Below are 21,303 nucleotides of genomic sequence, written 5' to 3' on the forward strand. Positions count from 1 at the left end.
GAGTTGAATTATGTTCTCCAAAAAAGGATATGTTGAAGTCCTGACCCCTAATACATCAGAATGTGACCTTATGGGGTTTTTACAGGTATCGTCCAGTTAAGATGAGGTTGTTAGGGTGGGCTCTAATTCAGTATGACTGATGTCCTTATACAAACGGGGAATTTGGACATAGACACAGACATACACAGAGGGAAGACTAAGTGAAGAGATGCCCATGAAGAATGCCACGTGGAGTGATGTATGTACGAGCCTAAGAGTGCTGAAGATGCCAATATTCCCCGAAACCAGGAAGAGGCAAGGAAGGAGTCCCCTGTAGGTTTCAGAGGAAATGTGGCCCTGCTGACACCATGATTTCAGATCGGTAGCCTCTAGCACTGGGAGATAACACATTTCTGTTTTATTAGTCACCCCTTTTGTAGTACTTTGTTATGGTAACACTAGGAAACTAATATGTGCATATAATCCATATAAATTTTGACAATGAAAACAGATATAAATGGGTTTTGGAAATGTTGTTTGGAAAGTTTTTTGGTTTTGTCCTTTCCTTTTAGGAAAACAATGCAATCATTTAGAATGTACTAGAAGAGATAATTTACAATTTACAGAAAACTGGGTCTATCTTTTGTAAAGCAAAGCACTCGTTTGTAGTGTGGCGTATGAGCTTTCTAGTTTATCAGTTTTCCTCAGTGTTATGTAAAATTATTTTCTAATTAAGTAAATCCTCAATAATTCCTTTTGCTACTGCAGTAATTCTGGCTCCATAACAACCTCTTCCACCCATCCCCACTCTCCTCCCCCAAGTGCCTATTCCAGGTAGGTGGAGTTGCATAGCCATGAGATTAGTATACTAATCCACACTCGGTTGATATTCGGCACTGCTGGGGTGGATTTCTTGGAACAGAGGTTGGGAAAACTTCTGGGAGATGAAGCTAATCTCTGCTGAGGGATGCACTCCTCCCCAAAACGGAGAAACACCCAATCCAAGACAGTAACGCCCCCCACCAACTTCATATAGGAAATCCACTGGCGGGCATCCCTACCTCCCTACTTCTCTAAAACTCTCCTCTACAGGTGGTATAGGCTTCTCCAGGAGGCTAGAAAAGCTTTTAAGAGATCTCGAAGACCCTGTCTGTGATTTTCAGTGCTTGACAAACAGGTGGTTTTGCATAGGAAGATTTTCCAGGCAAGCCAGGTGGTAGAACAGCCGTTCTAGTCAAGAAGTACTTTGCATAGCAGCTGAAGGAAACAAACCACTCCAGTTCCTGTTTTCTCTTTCAAGGATGTTGCAAACTAGATTGCAGCTGCAGTAGTAGGAAGGCTGTTCAAGTTCGTTCAAATGCACAACAGAAATGGGAAGACTAGTCGTGTGGCCATCAGAAGCCTGTGATTGAGTTAGTCAGGGCAATGGTACGGAGACCCTGCTCTCTGAGCGCTAACCCACTCTTACTGCAGCTGTGACAGTCTTGCCTAAAAGAGCGTCCCAGAGAACAGAATGTAGAGATGTGAAGCAAAGCCAGCACCACATGAGACATCATCTTAAAACAAGACTGAATTTCTGTCCTTCAAAAAGGCCTTAAGATGCCCTATAACTCAGCCACTATTTCTAGGCAGGGTTGCACAGAAACCGCTAAAAAAAAACCCTGCTTCCAGCAAGGTTAGTTACACTGCACGTCCTTGGCACTTAGCGGCTATGTTTAACCACAAGGTGAGGCAGTCAGTACTGGCTTCAGTTAGTTCTGGGTACCCTAGAGCTTCCATTTATCAGTATATCAGGCATGTTTCTTACCACTCTAAGCCTCAGTTTCGACATTTGTATTCTGGCAATGACACAAAAGATAAGCTAGAATATGTTAGCTGCCTGGCATTTAGCTGTGCCTAATAAACATTAACTCCTAGGACCCCTAACCAAAATCTCCTTTGCAGAGACAAAAAGCAGTCTGTGGACAATTCTTCAAGTAAACCTACCTATAAGTATTTTTGAACATTTAATAATTTTAATTGTGTCTCAGAAAAACACCCACTATTTCTCTACATTCATGGCTGTTAATCTTATAGTTATCACAAACTTCTTTGAGAGTTATGGGTCTTTGCCCCGAGAAAAATGCATTTATGCATACTCGCACACACAAATTCTTACTAAATTTCGTGACATACATGGGCCTAACCATGGACCACAAGTTCAGAGATCCAAGGCTAAGGACACTTACCCTACACCTTCTTAAACTTTGAAGCATCAAAATGAACATACTATTCTACTAAAGACCTGAATGACCCTCAAAGTAACTCCTCCATTAACCAAGAAGCAGGATACTACTATGGTTTACTGCAAGGGCTTGAGAATGAATTGCCTCAATTTCTGCTTCTTATCCAAGGTCCACCAATAACTAGTTGTATGAACTTGGGTAAGTTATTTGTGTTAATACAACCTACCTTATAGGGTTGTTCAGTGAGTGCACTAAGTATGGTAAAATTTCAAAGTGTTAATTATTATTCTTTCATTCAACCAGCCAACATTTACTGAGCTTGTGGTATGTCTGTCGGTAGGTATGTCAGGCAGATGAAATGCATAAATCATCTCAAGTCCTGGAAGGTATCCAAATAGCTTCTCAAACAGCTTTTAGAATCAGAGTTATCATTTTATAAAAATATCAAACAGAACTTTTATCCAGGATGATTATTATACTTGAAATAATGGCCTACAATTAGAATACCCCTTGAAGAAAAGAAGAAATGCAAGTAGAATAAAAGTTTCTACTCAAAAAACACTTACCTGTTATCTCAAGTGCAGTATCTCACTCTTTTCTTTTCCCTAGAAAAATGCAGAACTTTTTTGTCTTACCTGTTATCTTTTTCTTACTTATAAATGGTCCCATTAAGCCTAGATTTTAATCATGCTGGCTCTGTCCCTTACTTGCTATATAACCTTGGACAAAGTACTTAATGAACTTGTTTTCTCATTTACCTTGCAGACTTTTTATGAGAATAATATATACAAATACCTAGAACATAATAGGTCTCAACAAATGGTGACACCATAGCTGAAACTTCAAATACTCCACTTGTAAGTCTAGAGCAAATAACACAATTTGAAGATTATCGCTGTAAATCTGTCCTGAGAAGATATGGGCCTAAACTATGGTAGTGACCAGGGCCTATAAAGAAACGGAGAAAAGGGAAACGTCTTAAGATTAACACAGGAAAGTTAACTGACTGCATATTGGGGATAGAGAAGAAACATAAGTTCATTCTGACTCCACTGTTTCCAGCCTGGATAACTGGAAGAACGGAAGTGCCTACTTGAGTTTCATGTTGCTTCTTGGATCTTTGGATTTATAACTTTCATCAAATTTAGAAAAAAATTTAGTCATTATCCCTTCAAATATTTTTTGTCCCTCCTTTTTCTCCTCCCCTTCTGGGCTCTAGTTATACGAATGTCACACAATTTGATATTGCCCCACATCTCCCATCAAGAAAAAACCTGGCATTCAGCTGCAAGGAGTGCAATTAGCAACAGCCTTTAGCTGTTAGTGCCTTCAGAATCTACCTTGGGTTGAACCAAGTCTGTATTCTTCCTAGGCAGCCCTCTGGCCGTTTCTGCCCAACATGGAACACTTCTAATGGACAGTCTTTGAACTGAAGCACCCATGGGGTTGGCTGACTTCATCAAAGAGGCATGGCAGCCTGAGGCTATCTATACCCAAACCAGTTTTCACTTACCAACCCTGTCTTTTCACCAGTATCAGAGCTGCATTATGGTCTGAAGGCTTTTCTTATTCCGTCTTGCTCTCCCTCCCCTTTAATCTTTCTCAGACATTACTGCCCAAAAAACCTCTTGCACTCCAAACTGCACGTCAACTGACAAAGTTAGTACCAGGAGTTGTCCCAGAAAGCAGGCAGTAAGATGAGGTCTTTGGACCAGATTACTCACCACCCAGCTGTCAATGAGGACCCAGTCCTGAGGGTGTTTGAGGCATGGACTGTCCCTGGTACAAAGTGGCGACCCAACTGCTAATCTCCTGCAGTGGGAGAGAAGAAAAAGCTGAAGACCAAACTCAGGATTTAATAGAGTTGCTAAGCTGCAAAGATAATTTCATGCTAACCCACGACAGATCTGTTATGTCAAGGTCAGTGTCCTAGTTCACAAAACCTGGGACCCTGACGGATGGGATGGGTATCTCTGGTGATGAATGGTGGTGCATCCATCATTGGTGGTGGATGCCACCGATTATTTGGCTTCCCAGACTCCTCTGAACCCTCGGAGTCTGCAGAGATGCCCCCTCTCATTAAGAACTAGCATTCTGTTTGTGTGGAAAGATACTGCAGAGCCCTCTCCCCTGGAAGGCAACAGGAACCTCCCTCAGGATATGCCCCCACCTCCTGTCCTGGCTGCCTGAAGTTAAATTGCAGCATGAACTAGCTATGGATGTACTAGGCTTGTTGGGAGGGGAAGAGAATAAATCCTGAAGGAGGTTGAAGAATTAGGCACATGTACTTGCAGGGGCTGAAGGAGTGAGTACCATGGGACCAGATTTTGAGAATGCTTGAGCCAAGGAAACAGAATATAAGACTGGATAAAGAGGAAGCATTTATTAACTTAAGGATTACAGGATTATACCCAAAAAGTACCCTAGGAGATGGTACAAACTCATTGGGGGGCTCCTGGAAGACTCGAGAGTGGTGACCTTCACTGACTGAGGCTGAAATGTCTGAATTGCTATGGCAGATAGTGAAGGAAAGAATTTAAAAATTCAGGGAAACCAGCATGCTGGAGTGGATCTATTATGTAAAGGCAGAAGATCCACAGAGAATTATGTTCCAGAGGACAAGTGTGTTCACCAAGGCCCTCAGAAATGCACTAGGAAGAGGGGAACAAGCACCACTAAGTTCACTGGTGGCCCTGTTCTGCTGGCCGGGGCTAATAGTAGGGAGGGCAAATGCTCAAAAGCTAGGGGTCTCAATTATCATACCAACTGGAAAAATCTGGGTGCAGTCCAGGGGACTGGACTCACACGGTTGTGGATAAGGTTAATAGACGATGGCAACCACGGAGGCAGCCGATAAGATGTGTGTGTGTGTGTGTGTGTGTGTGTGTGTGTGTGTGTGTGTGTGTGTGTCCCCTCCTGGTTCCAGTGTGTTTTTTTCCCGCATCAGTGGATTAGGGAAGCCCAGAATCACTATCCAGTGTTTCTCAGCCACCTAGGAGGTCGCTTTTTGCAGACCAGTTCTGGCTGTGGCATCCTCCCCTGAGCTTTTCTGCCACCCTCCAGGACAGTTTCTGCTGATGCTAGTGAATTTCTCTCAGCCACCCTGTAGGCTCCAGCTTGGCCACACCCTCCAGTGAGTTTCTCTGCCACTCAGTGGGGCAACTTCTTGTGGACCAGCTCAAGGCTGCCCACAGCTCCCAGTGTGTTTCTCTTACACTCAGCAGGCTCTTTAAGGCAGAGCAGCTTTAGCTGACCAGACCCTCCAATGAGTTTCACAGCCACTGAACTGACTCCTCCTAATGACCAGCTCAGGTCTGTACTCTCTGGCAAAATTCTTCACTATCAGCAGGCGGAGTGTCCCTGTGGCAATTACAACTTCTTCAGTATGGCCTGAGTCTCAGACTAGGGGGTAGGGAGCCCTCACCTAAGTGTTTAGCTTCTTCCTTGTTTATTCTCTCTCAATCCTGGAAATAGTAGCTGATTCCTGCATTTGCCATTCCTGTGATTCCTTAGCATCTAATTTTCCCTTTCTAGTAGTTAACCAACTTTTACTGGTTGACAATTTTAATGGCATTATCGATATAATTCACGTACTGTAAAATTCACCACTTACAGCTATGTAATTCAGTGGGTTTTACTACATTCAGAATTGTGCAGTCATCACCACAATCTGTTTGTAACATTCTCACCACAAAAACAAATTGCATATCCATAACCAGACACTCTCCATTCTCCATCTTCCATCATAGTCAACCACTAATCTACTTGTCTCTATAGATTTGCATACTCTTGACATTTCATATGAATGAAATTATACAATATGTGGTCCTTTGTGACTGGCTTCTTTCACTTAGCATATTTTCAAGGTTCACCCATGATATAGCATGTATCAGTACTCCATTTCTTCTTATTGCTGAATAATACATTATACAGATATACCTTATTTTGTCTATCCATCTGTTGATGAACATTCGTTTCCACTTTTTGGCTAGTATGCTGTCAACACTTGTGTACAAATTTTTGAGTGGAAATGTTTTTCATTTCTTTGGGGTATATATCTACAAGTGAAATTACTGTCAAATGGTAACAATGTTTAACAGTTTGAGGGATGCCCAACTGTTTCCCAAAGTGACTGCACCATTTTACAGTCTGACCTACAATATATTCAAAGTTCCAGTGTCTCTACATACTTACCAGCACTTGTGATTGTCTGTTTTTATTATACCCATCCTAAAGGATATGCAGTAGTATCTCATTGTCGTTTTCATTTGCATTTCCCTAATGGCTAAAGATAGTAAGCATCTTTTCATGTGGTTATTACCTATTTGTATATCTTCTTTGGAGAAATGTGCATTCAAATACTTTGAACATTTTTAATTGAGTTGTCTTTTTGAGTTAATAATTTTTATATATTCTGGATACAATTCCTATATCAAATATATTATTTGAAGGAATTTTCTCCCATTCTGTGGTTGTTTTTTTTCACTTTCTTGAGTTCTTTAAAACACAAGTTTTTTCATGTTAATAAATTCCAATGCATTTACTGTTTCTTTGCTTGTGCTCTTGGGGTCTTAATGAATTGTTCTCTAATTCAAGGTCACAAAAGTATACACCTGTTTCTTTCTAATATTTTTATAGTTTTGTCTCTAACATTTAGGTTTTTGATCCATTTTAAGTTAATCTTATGAATGGTGTGAGGTAGGTGTCCAAATGTATTCTTTTGCACACGAATATTCAGTTGACCCAGCAGTATTTGTTAAAAGACTATAGTTTCCACATTGAATTTGGCATTATGGTCAAAAATTAACTGATCATAAATGGATGGATTTATTTCTGGATTCTCTATATGTCTATTCTATGTCAGTACCACACTGTTTTGATTACCATAGATTTGTGGTAAGTTTTGAAATGGGAAAGTATGAGTTTTTCAATTTTATTCTTCTTTTCAAAATTGTTTTGGCTTTTCTGGATCCCTTGTTTTTCCATACAAAATTTAGACTCAGCTTGTCAATTTCTGAAGGAAAAAAAACAGTAGCCAGAATTTTGACAGAAATTGCTTTGACTCTGTGGATCAATTTGGGTAGTATGGCCATCTTGACAACATTGTTTACTGATCCATGAACATGGAATGTCTCTACATTTATTTAGGTTTTCTTTAATTTCTTTCAACAATGATTTGTAGTTTCTGTGTAAAAGTCTTGCATTTCTTTTGTCAAATTTATTCCTAAGTATTTTATTCCTTTAGATACATTGTAAATGGATTTTTTTTTTTAATTTCATTTTTGGGGTTGTTCATTGCTAATGTATAGTAGAATTGATTTTTCTATTGATCTTGTATTCTGCATTCTTGCTGATTTCATTTTAGTTATAAGAGCTTTTTATAGTGGATTCCTTAGGATTTTCTACATACAAGATGTCATCTAAAAATAGAGATATTTTAAATTCTTCCTTTCCCACCTGAATGCCTTTTGTTTCTCTTGTCTAATTGCCATGACTAGACCTGTACAATATTTAATAGAAGCAACAAAAGTGAACATCCTTTCTTATTACTGATCTTAAAGAAAAAGTTTTCAGTCTTTCACCTTTAAGTTTGATGTTGGCCATACCACTGAAAATAAAAGTCCCCATTCCTGGTAACAGAACACACCTCACTGACAAAGAATTGTAATTATTTGTTTTGACCAGTCTGGTAACTTTCTAGTAGACAGGCTTTTGCCAGACTTGAAGCTGGCCCAGAGCTAAAGCTGCTACCTAGGCTCAATGCTGAAAACATTAACAGACAAGTATTTTAGTCGCTGCTGCCTGAGATGATAGATAACATTTAAGGCAAGCAACAGACTAACCTAAAAGCTAGGGAGGAAAGTCTGGGGGATGAGTTGTCCAAAAGGGCTTTGCAAAGCTCCAACACATTCCTGGGAATCCAGAAGGACACATGCATGCCAGGGCTGCGTGTGTGCTAAGGAAAGACTCGAGAAGGCCATAAGCTCTCATCTCCTCTGACCTGGAGGCTCTGCCAAAGTAGGAAGTGAAGGCTAAGGCAGAGTTGTAAACTACCTGGCTGAGTGTTGCATGTGCACCACAAAAACACACACAGAGTCCCTTGGCAAAGACTAGGAGATTCTTTTCATTTATGGTGTTTAAGGAAATCCCTGTCCAGTTACTAGCTAACCATTAAGCTAAATAATCGACTTCTGTGGCCACACATGACAAAGAATAGAGACTGAAAAAAACTAACTCAGAAAGGTTACTAACAAACAAACAACAACTACAACAAGCAGCAACAACAAACTCTGGGTCAGGGAGTAGGGGGAGAGGTAGATAATCTGATTTTCAGAGTTGCCACATTATAATATTAGAAATGTCCTCTTTTCAACAAAAAAATTACAAGGCATGCAAAGAAAGAGGAAAGTACTGCCCATACACGGGGGGTGGGGGGGGGGAATCAATAGAAATCCTGAGAAAGTCCCAGTATTGGATTTTCTAAACAAAGATTTTAATTTAGCTGTTTTAAATATGGTCAAAGAGCTAAAGGAAACCAAGTTTAAAGAACAGTGGGAAAGTAAGAGAATGATGTCTCAACCAATTACAGAATTTAAATAAATAGAAGTTATGAAAAGAATTTTAATTCTAGAACTTTCTATTATAGAGTTGAAAAGTACAATAACTGAAATCAAAAATTCACTAGAGGGGTTCAGCAACATATTTGATCAGGCAGAAGAAAAACCATGAACTTAAAGATAGGTCAGTTGACATTGTCCAGTTTGAAGAACAGAAAGAAAAAAAAATGAAGAGAAATAAACAGAACCTCAGAGACCTGTGGGACACCATCAATCATAACACCATAAATATAATGCGAGTCTTAGATGGAGAGAAGAAAAAGTATCAGAAAGAATATTTGAAGAAATAATAACCAAAAACTTCCCAAATTTCATGAAAAACATTCATCTACCAATCCACAAAGCTCTAGAAACTCCAAGTAACATAAAATCAAAGATATGCACACCTGACATATTATAATAAAATTGTTGAAAAGACAAAGAGAGAATCCTGAAAGCAGCCAGAGAGAAGTGACTCACCACATACCAAAGGACCTCAATAAGATTAACAGCTGATTTCTCATCAGAAACCATGGAGTCCAGAAGGCAGTGAGCTGACACAGCCAAAGTGCTGAATGGGAAAAAAAAGTGCCAACCAAGACTTCTCTGTTCAGAAAAACTATCCTTCAAAAACAAAGGAAAAATTAAGACATTCCCAGGTAATTCCCAGCAGACCTGTCCTACACACACACACACACACACACACACACACGATACAGGGAGTGCTTCAGGATGAAAGGACACTAGATAATGACTCAAACCCACACAAAGAAATACAGAATAAAGGTCAATATAAACACCAGCATAGGTAACTATAAAAGACACAGGAAATGTATTTTTTATTTGTAACTCCCTTCCCCTTCTAATTTAAAAGACAAATACATCAAGCAATAATTATAAATTTGTGCTGACAGGCACACAATTTATAGATATAATTTGTGACAATAAAGTGTGTGTGGAGGGGGGGAGAAAGAAGCTGTATAGGGCAAAAATTTTATTATTGAAATTGATATTAATCCAAACTAGATGAAATAGATCAGCTCTATGACCTCTTCTAATAAAAATTCTGTATTTTCTTTGTCTATTTTTAATTTTTTCATTTGTGATTTTGGTGTCACATCTAAGGAGGCTTTGCCTAAAAAAAGTCACAACTATTTACCTGTATATTTTCTCCTACAAATTTTATAGTTTTTGGTAACATTTTGGTTTATGATTCATTTTGAGTTAATTTTTGTGTAGTGTGAGGAAGATTGCTTTTCTCTATTCTTTTTTCTGTCTGTGCTTCAGATTTCATATTCTCTACCAATCTATCTTCAGGTTTGCTGATTGCTCTACCAGTTCAAATCTGTTGAGTCTTTCTCTAGTAAAATTTTCACTTTGGTTAGCGTACTTTTCAACTTCAGGATTTTCATTTGGTTCTTTTTTAAAATAATTTTATTTATATTTTCTATTTGATGATACATTGTCAGCATGCTTTCTTTTCTTTAAATCTGGTTTCCTTCAGGTCTTTCAACAGACATAATAGCTGCTTAATATTTACGACTATACTATATCTGGAACCCCTTAAATGAAGTTCCTATTACCTTTTTCCTGTGTCACACCTTCCTGTTTTGTTTTTAATCTCTCATAATTTTGTGTTGAAAACTGAACATTTTAGGTAACATATTGTAGGGTCTCTGCATACTGGTCCTCCTCCCTAACTCTGGACTTGTTTTTATTTAGTGATTTAGTTGGATTAATCTACCAAGTCCATTTCTGCTCACAGTGTGCAGCCTCTGATGTTACCATTCAACTTTTTCCCTTCATTTTTATGTTTAAGCCTGACTTCCTAGGGGTTGCTTCTGAATCAGCACCATTTAGTGATCAGCCACTGATTGATCATAGGTTAAGCCCCCTGAATCACAGATTTACACCCTTTATCATTGGATATGTATATGGCTTGGAGACTGCTTTCACTGCCTAGGGTTTACAAGTTTTGCCCTACAATCAGCCAGGGACATGTAGCTCAGAAGTTCCCTCTCCCATTGCTCCTATGTGGTTGCAGCATTGAGCATACACACATTCTTTCTGATCACAAGGAATGTCTGTGGTTTTATACATTCTTTGTCTCTCCCTGATCTCGTCTTTAAGCTTCTGGCTGATATTTATTGGTACTGTGTTTCCCTGAAAATAAGACCTAGCCAGACCATCAGCTCTAATGCATCTTTTGGAGCAAAAATTAAGACCTCGTCTTATTTTACTATAACCGGATCTAATATTAATTTTTGCTCCAAAAAAAAACGCATGCTGATGGTCCGGTTAAGTCTTATTTTCAGGGAAACATGGTATCACCAGCAACTGTTAGCCTCCACGATTTGCTAGCTAATTGCTCTATTGTTTTCAAAATACACTGGGGTACAAATTGTTCCAGTCTGTTCCAGTTAGGCCCCTTGTAGTAGGCAGAGTATTGTCAAGTCTTTGAAACTCACTCCACCCCTCCCCTGAACAGAATCTCTATGCCTTTGTGCTGTGGAGCAGGATGCAGCGATGGGAGTGGGGGTGTGGAACGCTGGGAAAAACGTTGGGCTCTTCACTGAATGTGACCTCAGATCCTCCCTGCAGCACAGATGTGTTGGAGGTTGGGGGAGGGCACAAGGGAGAATCTGCTGCCACCTCCCAGTATAGCCCAGAACCAGGGAGGATGCAATCTGCCAATTACACCAGCTGCTAAATATATATGGAATAACACTTCTGTCCAGGAAAGCTGGGAGATGTAAGCTGCCACTTGGCTGCCAAACCCACCCAGACAGGTCTCTTGCAACAGAGCTGTGTGGGAAAGGGGGACTGTACCATTCACTAGCTGTCCTGCCTTGATTCTCTATATTGCAGGAGTTGGGAGTACAGTAATAGCCACCACTAACCAGCTGCCACCACCCATTCCATATAAGCTTGCTATGGGACACAGGTGTGGAAAATGAGATCTACCAAATGGGTATATTTAACCTAACACCCAAATACTGTGTTATCTATCTCCCAGTTAGGTTTTGTGGTTTTTCTTTTGGCAGCTTCACTTTTATTATTTTGTGACTCTTATAAATGGGTCTTTTTATTGTTTCCCAAATGATTATTGTTAAGTATTCAGGAAAGCTAATTTTCAGCAGACTCCTTTGGATTTTCAAAATATTGAAATCAAATCATCTGCAAATAGTACATTGGTCTCCCCAAGTTTTTCATTTTGCTATCCTGTCCTTTTATATTAGCATGAAATAACAGATGATAGCAGGTACCTATGTTTCATTCCTTAATTGAAAGCAGCAATTTGAGTTTCAAACTAAACATAACCTCCATTTTGAAGGGCTCTAAAGTACTGAGGAAGAATTCTTTTTAACATATTATAATTGTCTTTACCAGGAATGAGTATTTTTTTGTAAGTACATTCTTGGGATTGACTAAAATCATGATTTTTAAAATTGATGAACATTATGTTAACATTTTTCCAACATTATTTACGCCAAAGTTTACAGTCGTAATGACGTTCATTTTGTAAAGAAAGAAGATTCTTAAATTCTGGGTATTTATTAATAGAAGACCTATTAGAGAACTAGTCAAACAATAATTCAAATAAGAGTTTGTCAAACACTTTTCCCAAGATACTGACTACTTCTCAATTGTCCAGTTATTAAGGGAAGCATACTTGAATCAATGAACACTAAAATCAACCAAGCTGATTCTATTTCAACTCTCCATTATAGGGAACGTTTTCTGCTAATCAATGCCACACTCTTAACTAGCAACAAACAATGCCCTAAAAATCCCCCCAGCAAGTTTCACTAGATGAGATCCTCAATAAACTCAAGAGCTTTGCTGAAAACAAGGATCCTAACAAATTGCTATGGCAAGGAACAGAGCCAATACCCCAGCAAAAATGGGACATATCCTAAGTAAGCAGATTTCAGTGGTGAAAAGAATCACTTACCTTAGTAAGTGATTACTATCGTAATAATAGTAATAATAACAATAATAATAAATCAGGAATTAGCGGTATGGAACTAATACAATATTCTGCTTTCAGCTTACTTCCATTCTCCCCATCCCAAGAATTCCTATGCATTTTCTTAAGAGCTATTCAAATCACTAAAACTAGTATCTACTTCTCATGTAACCTGATCATAAATTCTCACAGTAATGTTTCACCTTTAATCCCTCCATAAGTTGCATCACCCTTAGCACACAAATGACCTACCTACTTCACCCAGTCATCATTTTTATTATACTTACACTTTCTTCACTTTCAAGAAAAAACACATCTAAGTTGGTAACTGTCATCCAGGGTATCACGCGGGGTCTCTGGTCCCACTCTCCACATAAGAACACAGGATATGGTGAGGCCAAAAAGGAACACTCACGGAGCCATAGCTAGGGGAGTCACACCACTATATTCTCGCTGGTGGCTGGGTTGGAGACACAGGAAGCAGGAGCCACACGACCCGCAACCTGCCCTCCGCTTCTCTGCCAACCAACCTCAATTGCTAACTGCAATCCGCTGTGCTAACTTGAAATCTGCCTCTCTGCAATCCACAACCCACAATCCCCCCTTGCTAGCTTAGCCAAGGCAGTTATATCAGTGGCTAATGGCTAACAGGTCACAGCTAATGGCCATCTACTACCCGAGCCAGCACCTTTCCACGTGAGGCCGAGAGCCTGAAAACTGCTCTCTGGGGCTCTGTCCCCACAGTAACTTTACACACATACATTTCAGTTTTTAAACTTTGTAACTTTTACATAGCTGGTGTACATCACAAGACTCAAACGTGTTTTTAATAAAAATCCCACTTTAAGAGAATTTTAAGACAGCAAAGGTCAATAAACTAGTGGGCTAAATTTGGCCCACTGCCTACTTTTAAAAATGAATTTTTAAAAAAAACATAGGCACACTCATTCATTAATGAATTATTTATGGCTATTCTGCATTATGACAGACATTAGTTATGACAGACTTAAATAGACTACGAAACCTATTATTGACTATCTGATCCTTTACCGAATAACCTCACTGACCCTTTAAAACCAAAAATTTTCATAAAATACCATTACGTTTCGATCTTTTATTGTTTAGTAAGATAAAAAGGTAAACTCTTTAAAAATTAAACTAATTTGTAAGTGACTGCCAAATAGTGAAGCCTATTTCAATGGAGATAGACAAATAGGGGAAAATGAAACAAATTCCTAACCTAGAAATTGGATTGCAGAAATAAAACTAACTCTTCCAGTTGTAAAAAGCACCTCAAACTACTGAGAAACGTATTTTGGCAAGTCATCTTTAGCTCAGTTTCAGCTGATAGAAAAGAAAGGATAAAGGGTTTTGTTTTCAGATTTTCTGCTCTGGCAATAAAACAGCTCCAAGCAGGTTTGCCTCCTTCAGAATAACCTAAGTTAACAAAGTCAGAAAAAGTACTAACTAGAGTTATCTGGGGCATGAAGTAATTTTTAAATGGCTTTTAAAACTTTAAGGCAAAAAGTATGTATGTCAACATTATTTTGCTCTGGAATGGCTATTCTGAAACGTATTTTTATAGTGTTGCAAACACTGATTGGCAAGATAAGTTCCTTCTCTCTTCTCTATTCACAGATGACGATGCATCATAATAGATCTATCAATAACAGAGTATTTCAATTTTATTGCTGTTAGGGTATTGAAGAGCATAAGCCTCTTTATGGTTTCCTTGCCAGCACAACCATAGTAAAATTATGGTAAATGTTACCCTTCTCAAACAAAATTTCACCTGTGATTTTTTTGGGGGAAAAAATTTCCACTTTATTTTGCATAGTTCACTAAGAATTTTTTAAAAAATTAAAAAAAAACCTTTGAAATCTTAAGTAATTCCCATTAGAATAAAATTCCCATTCAATTTTAGCACAGTAAAAAAAATATTGTGTAAACACAAAACTTAAGATAGATTTAATTGAAAACATTCATTACAGAAATTAACAATGCTTGCCATTCTTTAAACACCATATACATTATTAATATATACTGTATACTTCCAATCAACTCCATTCTTAGGCTCAATTTTAGAAACACAATTGTAACAGGTTTTATACAAAAAAATACTTCACTAAGAAAGTAGACAAACTGCACAAAACTGCACAGTACATGTATAATATGCATAGCAAGATAGCTTGAAGCATCTATGTATGGCTTTCTTTAAAATAAAACTATTGGGGGAATGGGCCCATTTGGGACCTACTGTTACAGTTGACATATGTAAACTGTTTCACATCTTTTAGGCACTTTGCTAACAATAGTGTTCAATCCCTGAAAAATGAATTTACCCCCCCAAAAAAATTCTACTTCTGAAATAAAAACCAAGAAAATAACATGGGTAAAGTCTTACATAGTCCTTTTAAATTAAACAACCAGTTTTATTAGTGCATGCACAGAACTAAATTGAAAAAAAAAAATAAACTTTTTGTCAAAAACTTTCTGTGCAAAATTTACATAACAAACTGAAAGGTACAAAAATATGTACAGGTTTAAATTCTTTGTTATATACAGAAAAGAAGCCCTGAAGTTTTCAATGAAAATGTCATTAACACTTGTAGTAACATGTAACAAAAAAATTATATAGTATGTAATTTTGCAATACAACAAGAACTGTATTATCCAATGATCCAACAAAATTTGATCCAAACTTAAAGGTGAAAAGTTTAATGATTCTCTTGTCATGAAAACATCCATTTTAAAACTATTCCTCTGTCGGGCACGTCCCTTAGGAATCTATCCTGAAGTTTTATGCACTACCACTGAGTCCACTATTAATGCTTCTTTATTTCCAACAATCAGTAAATAATCTGCTTTGGGTTGTCAGTCATACCAAAAAGTTGCTAACAAAAACAGTTTGTCCCAATGTGGACATGTTCCGACACTATAATAATTAAAACAGGTGAAAATGATGTGCTTTGCTAATCTTGCTTCAAAATATTGTTTCTGTAGAATAATTTTTATTTTTCGAGAAAAGCCATTCTCTTGGAAGTGCTTCTATATTCCACTCTTTTTAAAGGGATGGCAACCAAGAAAAATGGGCCATTTGGTTTACGGGGGACAATTTAAATCAAATAAGCCTAGTTCTATGCAAGGGGATCACTGGAGAACACAAATTCAGAAATGTTGAAGTTCTTTAATTGGACTTCAATCTAAACCAAGAGAGTTTAATTCTTCTTTGAAGGATACCCATCTACTGCAATCCTTGCCACAGCCATTCAGAAAAAGACAATTACCTTGGGAGGGTATCTCAATCTCTGACATGGGACACAGCTTATGAGGAAAAACAAGATTTATGGGTCAAAAACTCTTTTCAAGCATCATGAGGTGTAACTGTAGTGAATTAAGTATATTCTCAAAGGAATCTATACCCTTCAAAAGAATTGTATTTAGCAGACGTAGAGTAAGTTCTTCACCTAAGCTCTTAGTATATCTTCACAAATGATGAGAAACTCCTTCAGTTCCATGGTGAAAGAGCTCTCCATCTTCTGAGGAGCTATACTTACCAGATACACACAAGGCTGGTGGAAGAAGAGAAGGAATGGGGCTATCCCTCTACTGTCACTAAAGTACTAAATTGGAAAACTGTTTTATCAAAATTTTCTTTAGCCCTAACTTCCCAAGAACACATTTTAAAAAATTAAATCAAGGTACATCTGTGCTGTGATGAATTTCTTTCAAAAGTTATGTGTGCAGTGACAGTATTTTCAAATATCACACAAACTTTTTCTCTCCTATGGAAATATAACCAACTTTTAAATGTTTCATTTCAGGTACTATACTGAAATAGAAAATGTCTGATGTAGGTAATCCAATCCGCTCTTTTCTTCTAATATTTTACTTTTCTTTTCCTTGGGAGTTACAGTAAATTATTCAAATGTATTCCAATCACGAGTAGCCTCCATTAAATGTCTCTGCCCATGACCAGCCCAAGCATCCTGATTGTCAAATACTCGACCACAAAACCAGCAGTTAAATTTAGCCTTCAGAACATTTTCAGAGGTAGTTTTCACTATCTGGTAATTGTTTTTGCTTGTCTTTTTGAGTGTTAATTTTAGCACAAATCTTTCTTTTACAGAACTCACAGGTTTAAATGTTTTGTGCCTCTTGGAAAAGTCACCGTAAGTTATTTTAAGAGGGTTACAACAAACGGGTGTCAGTAAAGCATCGATAGTTCTTTTTGACAATGAAACCTTAAGTACACGTCCGTTAAATTTAGAAATAGTTTTCATTACATTTACTACTTCGGGTGCATCTGCATCAGGGTGATTCAACACCACAACTGGTTGGTTTCTCCGGGGACATTTCACAAGCTGTTTGGAACTAAACGGGAAAAGTCGCAAAGTTCTAACTGAATCTTTTGAAAGCCTAGGTCTGCTAAATCCAAATGATTCATTGACATCTTCAGGCTTAGCCTTTTCTTTACACTTTCTATGTAATGTTGCTTTTTTTCTTGGAGGTTCCTGGTAACCATCCCTACACTTTCGTTTACAGCTTCTGTTTCTAGATACAAAGGCAGTTTCAGAATCTTTACTTCTTACATGAGTTTTCATTCTTGTAAAATTTTTTTTGGAAGTCTTTTTTTTATTAAAGCTTCTCTCAATTGTACAATTTGTCTTACACCTCAATACCCTAGCCTCTGAACCATCAGCAATACGTATTGGTTCCTCAGAAGAATCTGGGCATGTTGCAGTAGAAGTTATCACAATTTCATTTGCTGGCATCATATCATCTAGTAAGAAGGGTAAGGCATCTCTAGAAGATTCTGGCTCTTTCCGCTCTGCTCCTGCAGTCTGATTAGATGGCACATTGTCCTTCTGCAATGAGGATGCAAAGTTGCTTACTGACAGATTAGCGGCAGTCACATTTAAAACAGGGTTTAAAATTTTCAGCAATATTTTCTGTGGTGTTCCTTCAGGTTTCTTTGGCTGTACATTTTGATAATAAGTACTATTTTGGACTAATTTAGGCTTAAGCAGCTCCGTTTTATTTGGCATCACACACTTTAAAAAAACCGCTTGTTTGCCATCAGGCAAGAAGGTATAAAGAGGTGGTTTTGGAAAAATCTCATTCTGCTGTTTTGCTGAATCCAAGATATTCGACTTAGTGCCCTGATGCTCAGATATTGTAGTAGGAGTAGGAACAGCTTTCACGGAAGAACTTGCTGATGTTTTAATAATGTAAGGGCTTTTTAATGGCAAAGTATTTTCTGAGTTACTTTTCGTGCTCAAACAACTGCCAATGCTGGAACAAAGTGCAGGTGTCAGACAATTATTGCTTGGTTCTACCTTTAAAAAAGGTGTTTTGCAAGTCTCTTTAGTTGTAGTTCCACAAGCTGTAGCACTCTCAGTTTTGACAGTGTTAACACCTTCAAATTTCCCATTATTAAAGGCTAAAATCATCCCAGGCTTCTTGTTTAAAAGAAGACAAGCAGGTACACCTTGAGTATTAACCAGTGGTTGTCCTGAAACAACATGTAATCCAGGCCTGTTAGCAAGGTGCAACGGTACAAAAAAGCCTTTTGGAGTCTGAACAAATAGAGCTTTTTTTGGTTCTAAATTTACAAGTGGACTCTGCATGTAGAAAGAACCTAAATTTTGTGTAGTGGCTCGGAGTTTGTCTTTTACGAGCTGCTGTGTTATTATTGCATCTGACTGAGTCTTAAGTAGTGTGCCAATACCTGAAATTCTAGGAGTCTTCTCTGAATCTCTGACGTCTTGTGACACTGACAGCATTTGTGCATCTTTGCCACTACATTTGAAATTCAGATCATTTGTAGGCACATTAATCCCCATACTGCCAGATGGAAGTGAGAAGATGTCTTGTATTTTGAAGTCTTTTGAAGATTCAACAATTCCGCCGTCTCCCTCCTGTTTCTGAAATGACTGATCACAATGAAGCGGCAGGCTTTTATCGGGAGTGTTACCAGAGTCTTGTTTTACATCAGGTTTTATTTTTAATATGTCTTGAAGTAACTGATTTATTTCAGGTGGCAAAAATTCTGAAGCCTGTTCACTCTGGAGAGAGAATACAGATGTGATTCGAGGCATCATAGGTGACTCAACACTGGAAATGTCATCCCATTTAGATGTTTCAGTCATGCTCTCTAAATGATTTTCATTCGTGTATAGGGTCTGTTCATCAATGTTTTGTCCTTTTTCTAAAATACACTGGTCTTCAGTTTCAGCTTGAATTTTTAAAGTTTCATCTTTAGTATTTAAAAGGCTAATAGATGCTAATAGGCTATCTGGGTTTGAGCTCTCCTTCTTCACGAGTGATAAAACTGATTCACTTATTGGCTGTTGAACAACTGTCTTGCTTGATGAAGATTCTTTTTGAGGGCTTTCACACGTTGTTCCTGAGAACCTACGACGTTTATTAGAATTAGTCACTTTTGAGTAATTATGAAAAGGTAATGATCCTTGGTTGGAAGATTCAATAGGTAACTCAGCGTTGACATAATTAATGCAATAGTTATGCATCTCTTCACTGTTGTATGCATTTGGTTTGGTAGCACAGTTGACTTTATCTGGACTTTTAATGGCAGTACCTGAAACTTCAGGGTGACTCTGAGTAATATGACTTCCCCATAAGTCAACATTATCTCTTGTTTCAAGTTTTGTGGTCAAATTCACTGATGTTGTAACTAATTCTGATGATGTTGGCAAAGAAGATACACTTTTTTCATTATCCACTGTTTGAAGTGTACTACTCGTTGGAGAGAGCAAAGCCATTTCTTTTTCTGAAGTTACTTTCCCTGCAAGTATAGGAGATGAACATGAAAATGGAGTAGTTGCTTTCATGTAAACTGTGTCACTTAACACAGTTGTTACTCTTGTTAAAAATCCAGTGGTGTCCAAAGTCTGGGACTGCAAATTAGTAGTACTGTCCTTTGCAGCATCTGACTGTGAGCCTGGTGAATATAAATTCTGTTTATTGGTAGGCAACAATTTTATTACAATATGTTGTTTTCCATCCACCATCTTGAAGCCCATAAACTTAGCACTATAGTTAGCTGGAATTGTTATTCTATTATTTTTCACCATTAACACTGTAGGTCCTTGTACAGCAGTCTTCAAGAAACCTGAAGTAGAACTGGATCCCTCTTCAGCTTTATTACAATGCCCAGTGGACAGAAGAGTTGGCTTTTCTGACTCTGACTCAGCAGGTTTATCATTATTCTCACAGTGTAGTCGTTCATCCTTTTCTTCATTTAAACGTTCTTGAATCAGATGGCTCCGGTCTCCAGCCTTAGCCCGTGTTTTAGTCACCTTTTTAAGCACTTCAGTGTTTTCTTCTATACTTCGGTCACTTCCATTGTTGATTTTCTTACGTTTCCAGAATGTCTTCCTAGATGTACCTATTTTGTATCTTTTCAGTATTAGCTTAAGTCCTACTGAAGTCTTTGCCATCCTTTTTTCATATTTGTCTTTTTCCAGTTTTTCTTTCGCATATAAATGTTCTTTGTGTAAAGTTATAACATGTCTTACAAGGTTTTCTCTCCTTGTGGTGCCATAGCTACAATATTGACAAGTGAAGGGAAATGTACCAGAATGAACATGAAGGTGCTTCTGAAGCTCTCCTTTGGTAAAACATATATGATGGCATTTACCACATTTATAATGGATTTCATTGTGTCTATGAATGTGCTGAACAAATGTGCCAACATCCAGGGTGGAGAATTTGCACTTTTCACATTGAAAACTGCCATTTACACAATGTGTGGATACAAAATGTTTTGTTAGGTCTAATAAAGTATATACACTCTCATTGTTACAAATGTCACATTTTACTAAAGTGCTTCTATGGGTTCGTCTGTGTTGTTTAAATACCTGGAAGTCATTTGCTGAAAAACTGCACATTTCACAAGGATATGAAGGTAATTCACCTTGGTGCCACATTTGAAAATGTTTCTGTAAATCATTTGGGCTATACAGAGTGCTATCTCGGCATTTTAAACAGTTGAAATTGAGTATTTTTGCAGACATTTTTATACCCTCTTCTTCAACTTTCTCAGACTTATGGAGCAACATACATTCCTCTACACAGCTTACAGTCTTTATACTGACAGATTTTCTTGCAGTCTGTGGTTTACACTGAAATAATTTTCTGTATTTGTCAACTTCATTCTTCAGTAAGACTTCATTTGGAATATTGATCTTCGGCAAATCAATTTTTGCATTTTTCAGTTTATAATGAAAACTACTTTCTGAAATTTTTGGTTTATGTACCGATCTGATAGTATCAACAATCTCATTTTTCACATCACAATCTTTTTTTAAAGTAGCTTGTTTTTTATCAAAAAATAACTGTTTCTGTTCAGATGGCATGATTTAACAAAAAAAACAAATAAATAAAAATCCCAATTTCTTTTTTTTCTGAAAACTCTTGAAATTACTTGTAATTTAAACAGGAAACAATACTGTGCCGAGACATCTTCAAAATACCAGGATTTTTCCCACATTAACTCACCTAAAACCAA

At 37.7% G+C, this 21,303-nt stretch overlaps 1 protein-coding gene across 13 annotated transcripts in view; it reads right to left on the reverse strand.

Moving 5' to 3' along the window:
• Nucleotides 1-21,303, reverse strand: part of ZNF518A (zinc finger protein 518A) — a 93,599-nt gene that overhangs the window by 54,634 nt on the left and 17,662 nt on the right. For 7 of the 13 annotated variants that reach the window (XM_074339299.1, XM_019724772.2, XM_019724773.2 and 4 more), the window contains one exon: nt 14,711-21,293. In XM_074339299.1, coding sequence (XP_074195400.1) covers nt 16,691-21,151 — 4,461 coding nt within the window. In that variant the 5' untranslated portion in view covers nt 21,152-21,293 and the 3' untranslated portion in view covers nt 14,711-16,690. Of the gene's footprint in view, nt 1-2,770; nt 2,810-3,927; nt 4,017-14,710; nt 21,294-21,303 lie in introns of those variants that run through there. The other 6 variants (XR_012498475.1, XM_074339303.1, XM_074339302.1 and 3 more) reach the window with 3 other exon arrangements.

The sequence above is a fragment of the Rhinolophus sinicus genome, linkage group LG07, assembly GCF_036562045.2.
Source record: "Rhinolophus sinicus isolate RSC01 linkage group LG07, ASM3656204v1, whole genome shotgun sequence".
NCBI lineage: Eukaryota > Metazoa > Chordata > Mammalia > Chiroptera > Rhinolophidae > Rhinolophus > Rhinolophus sinicus.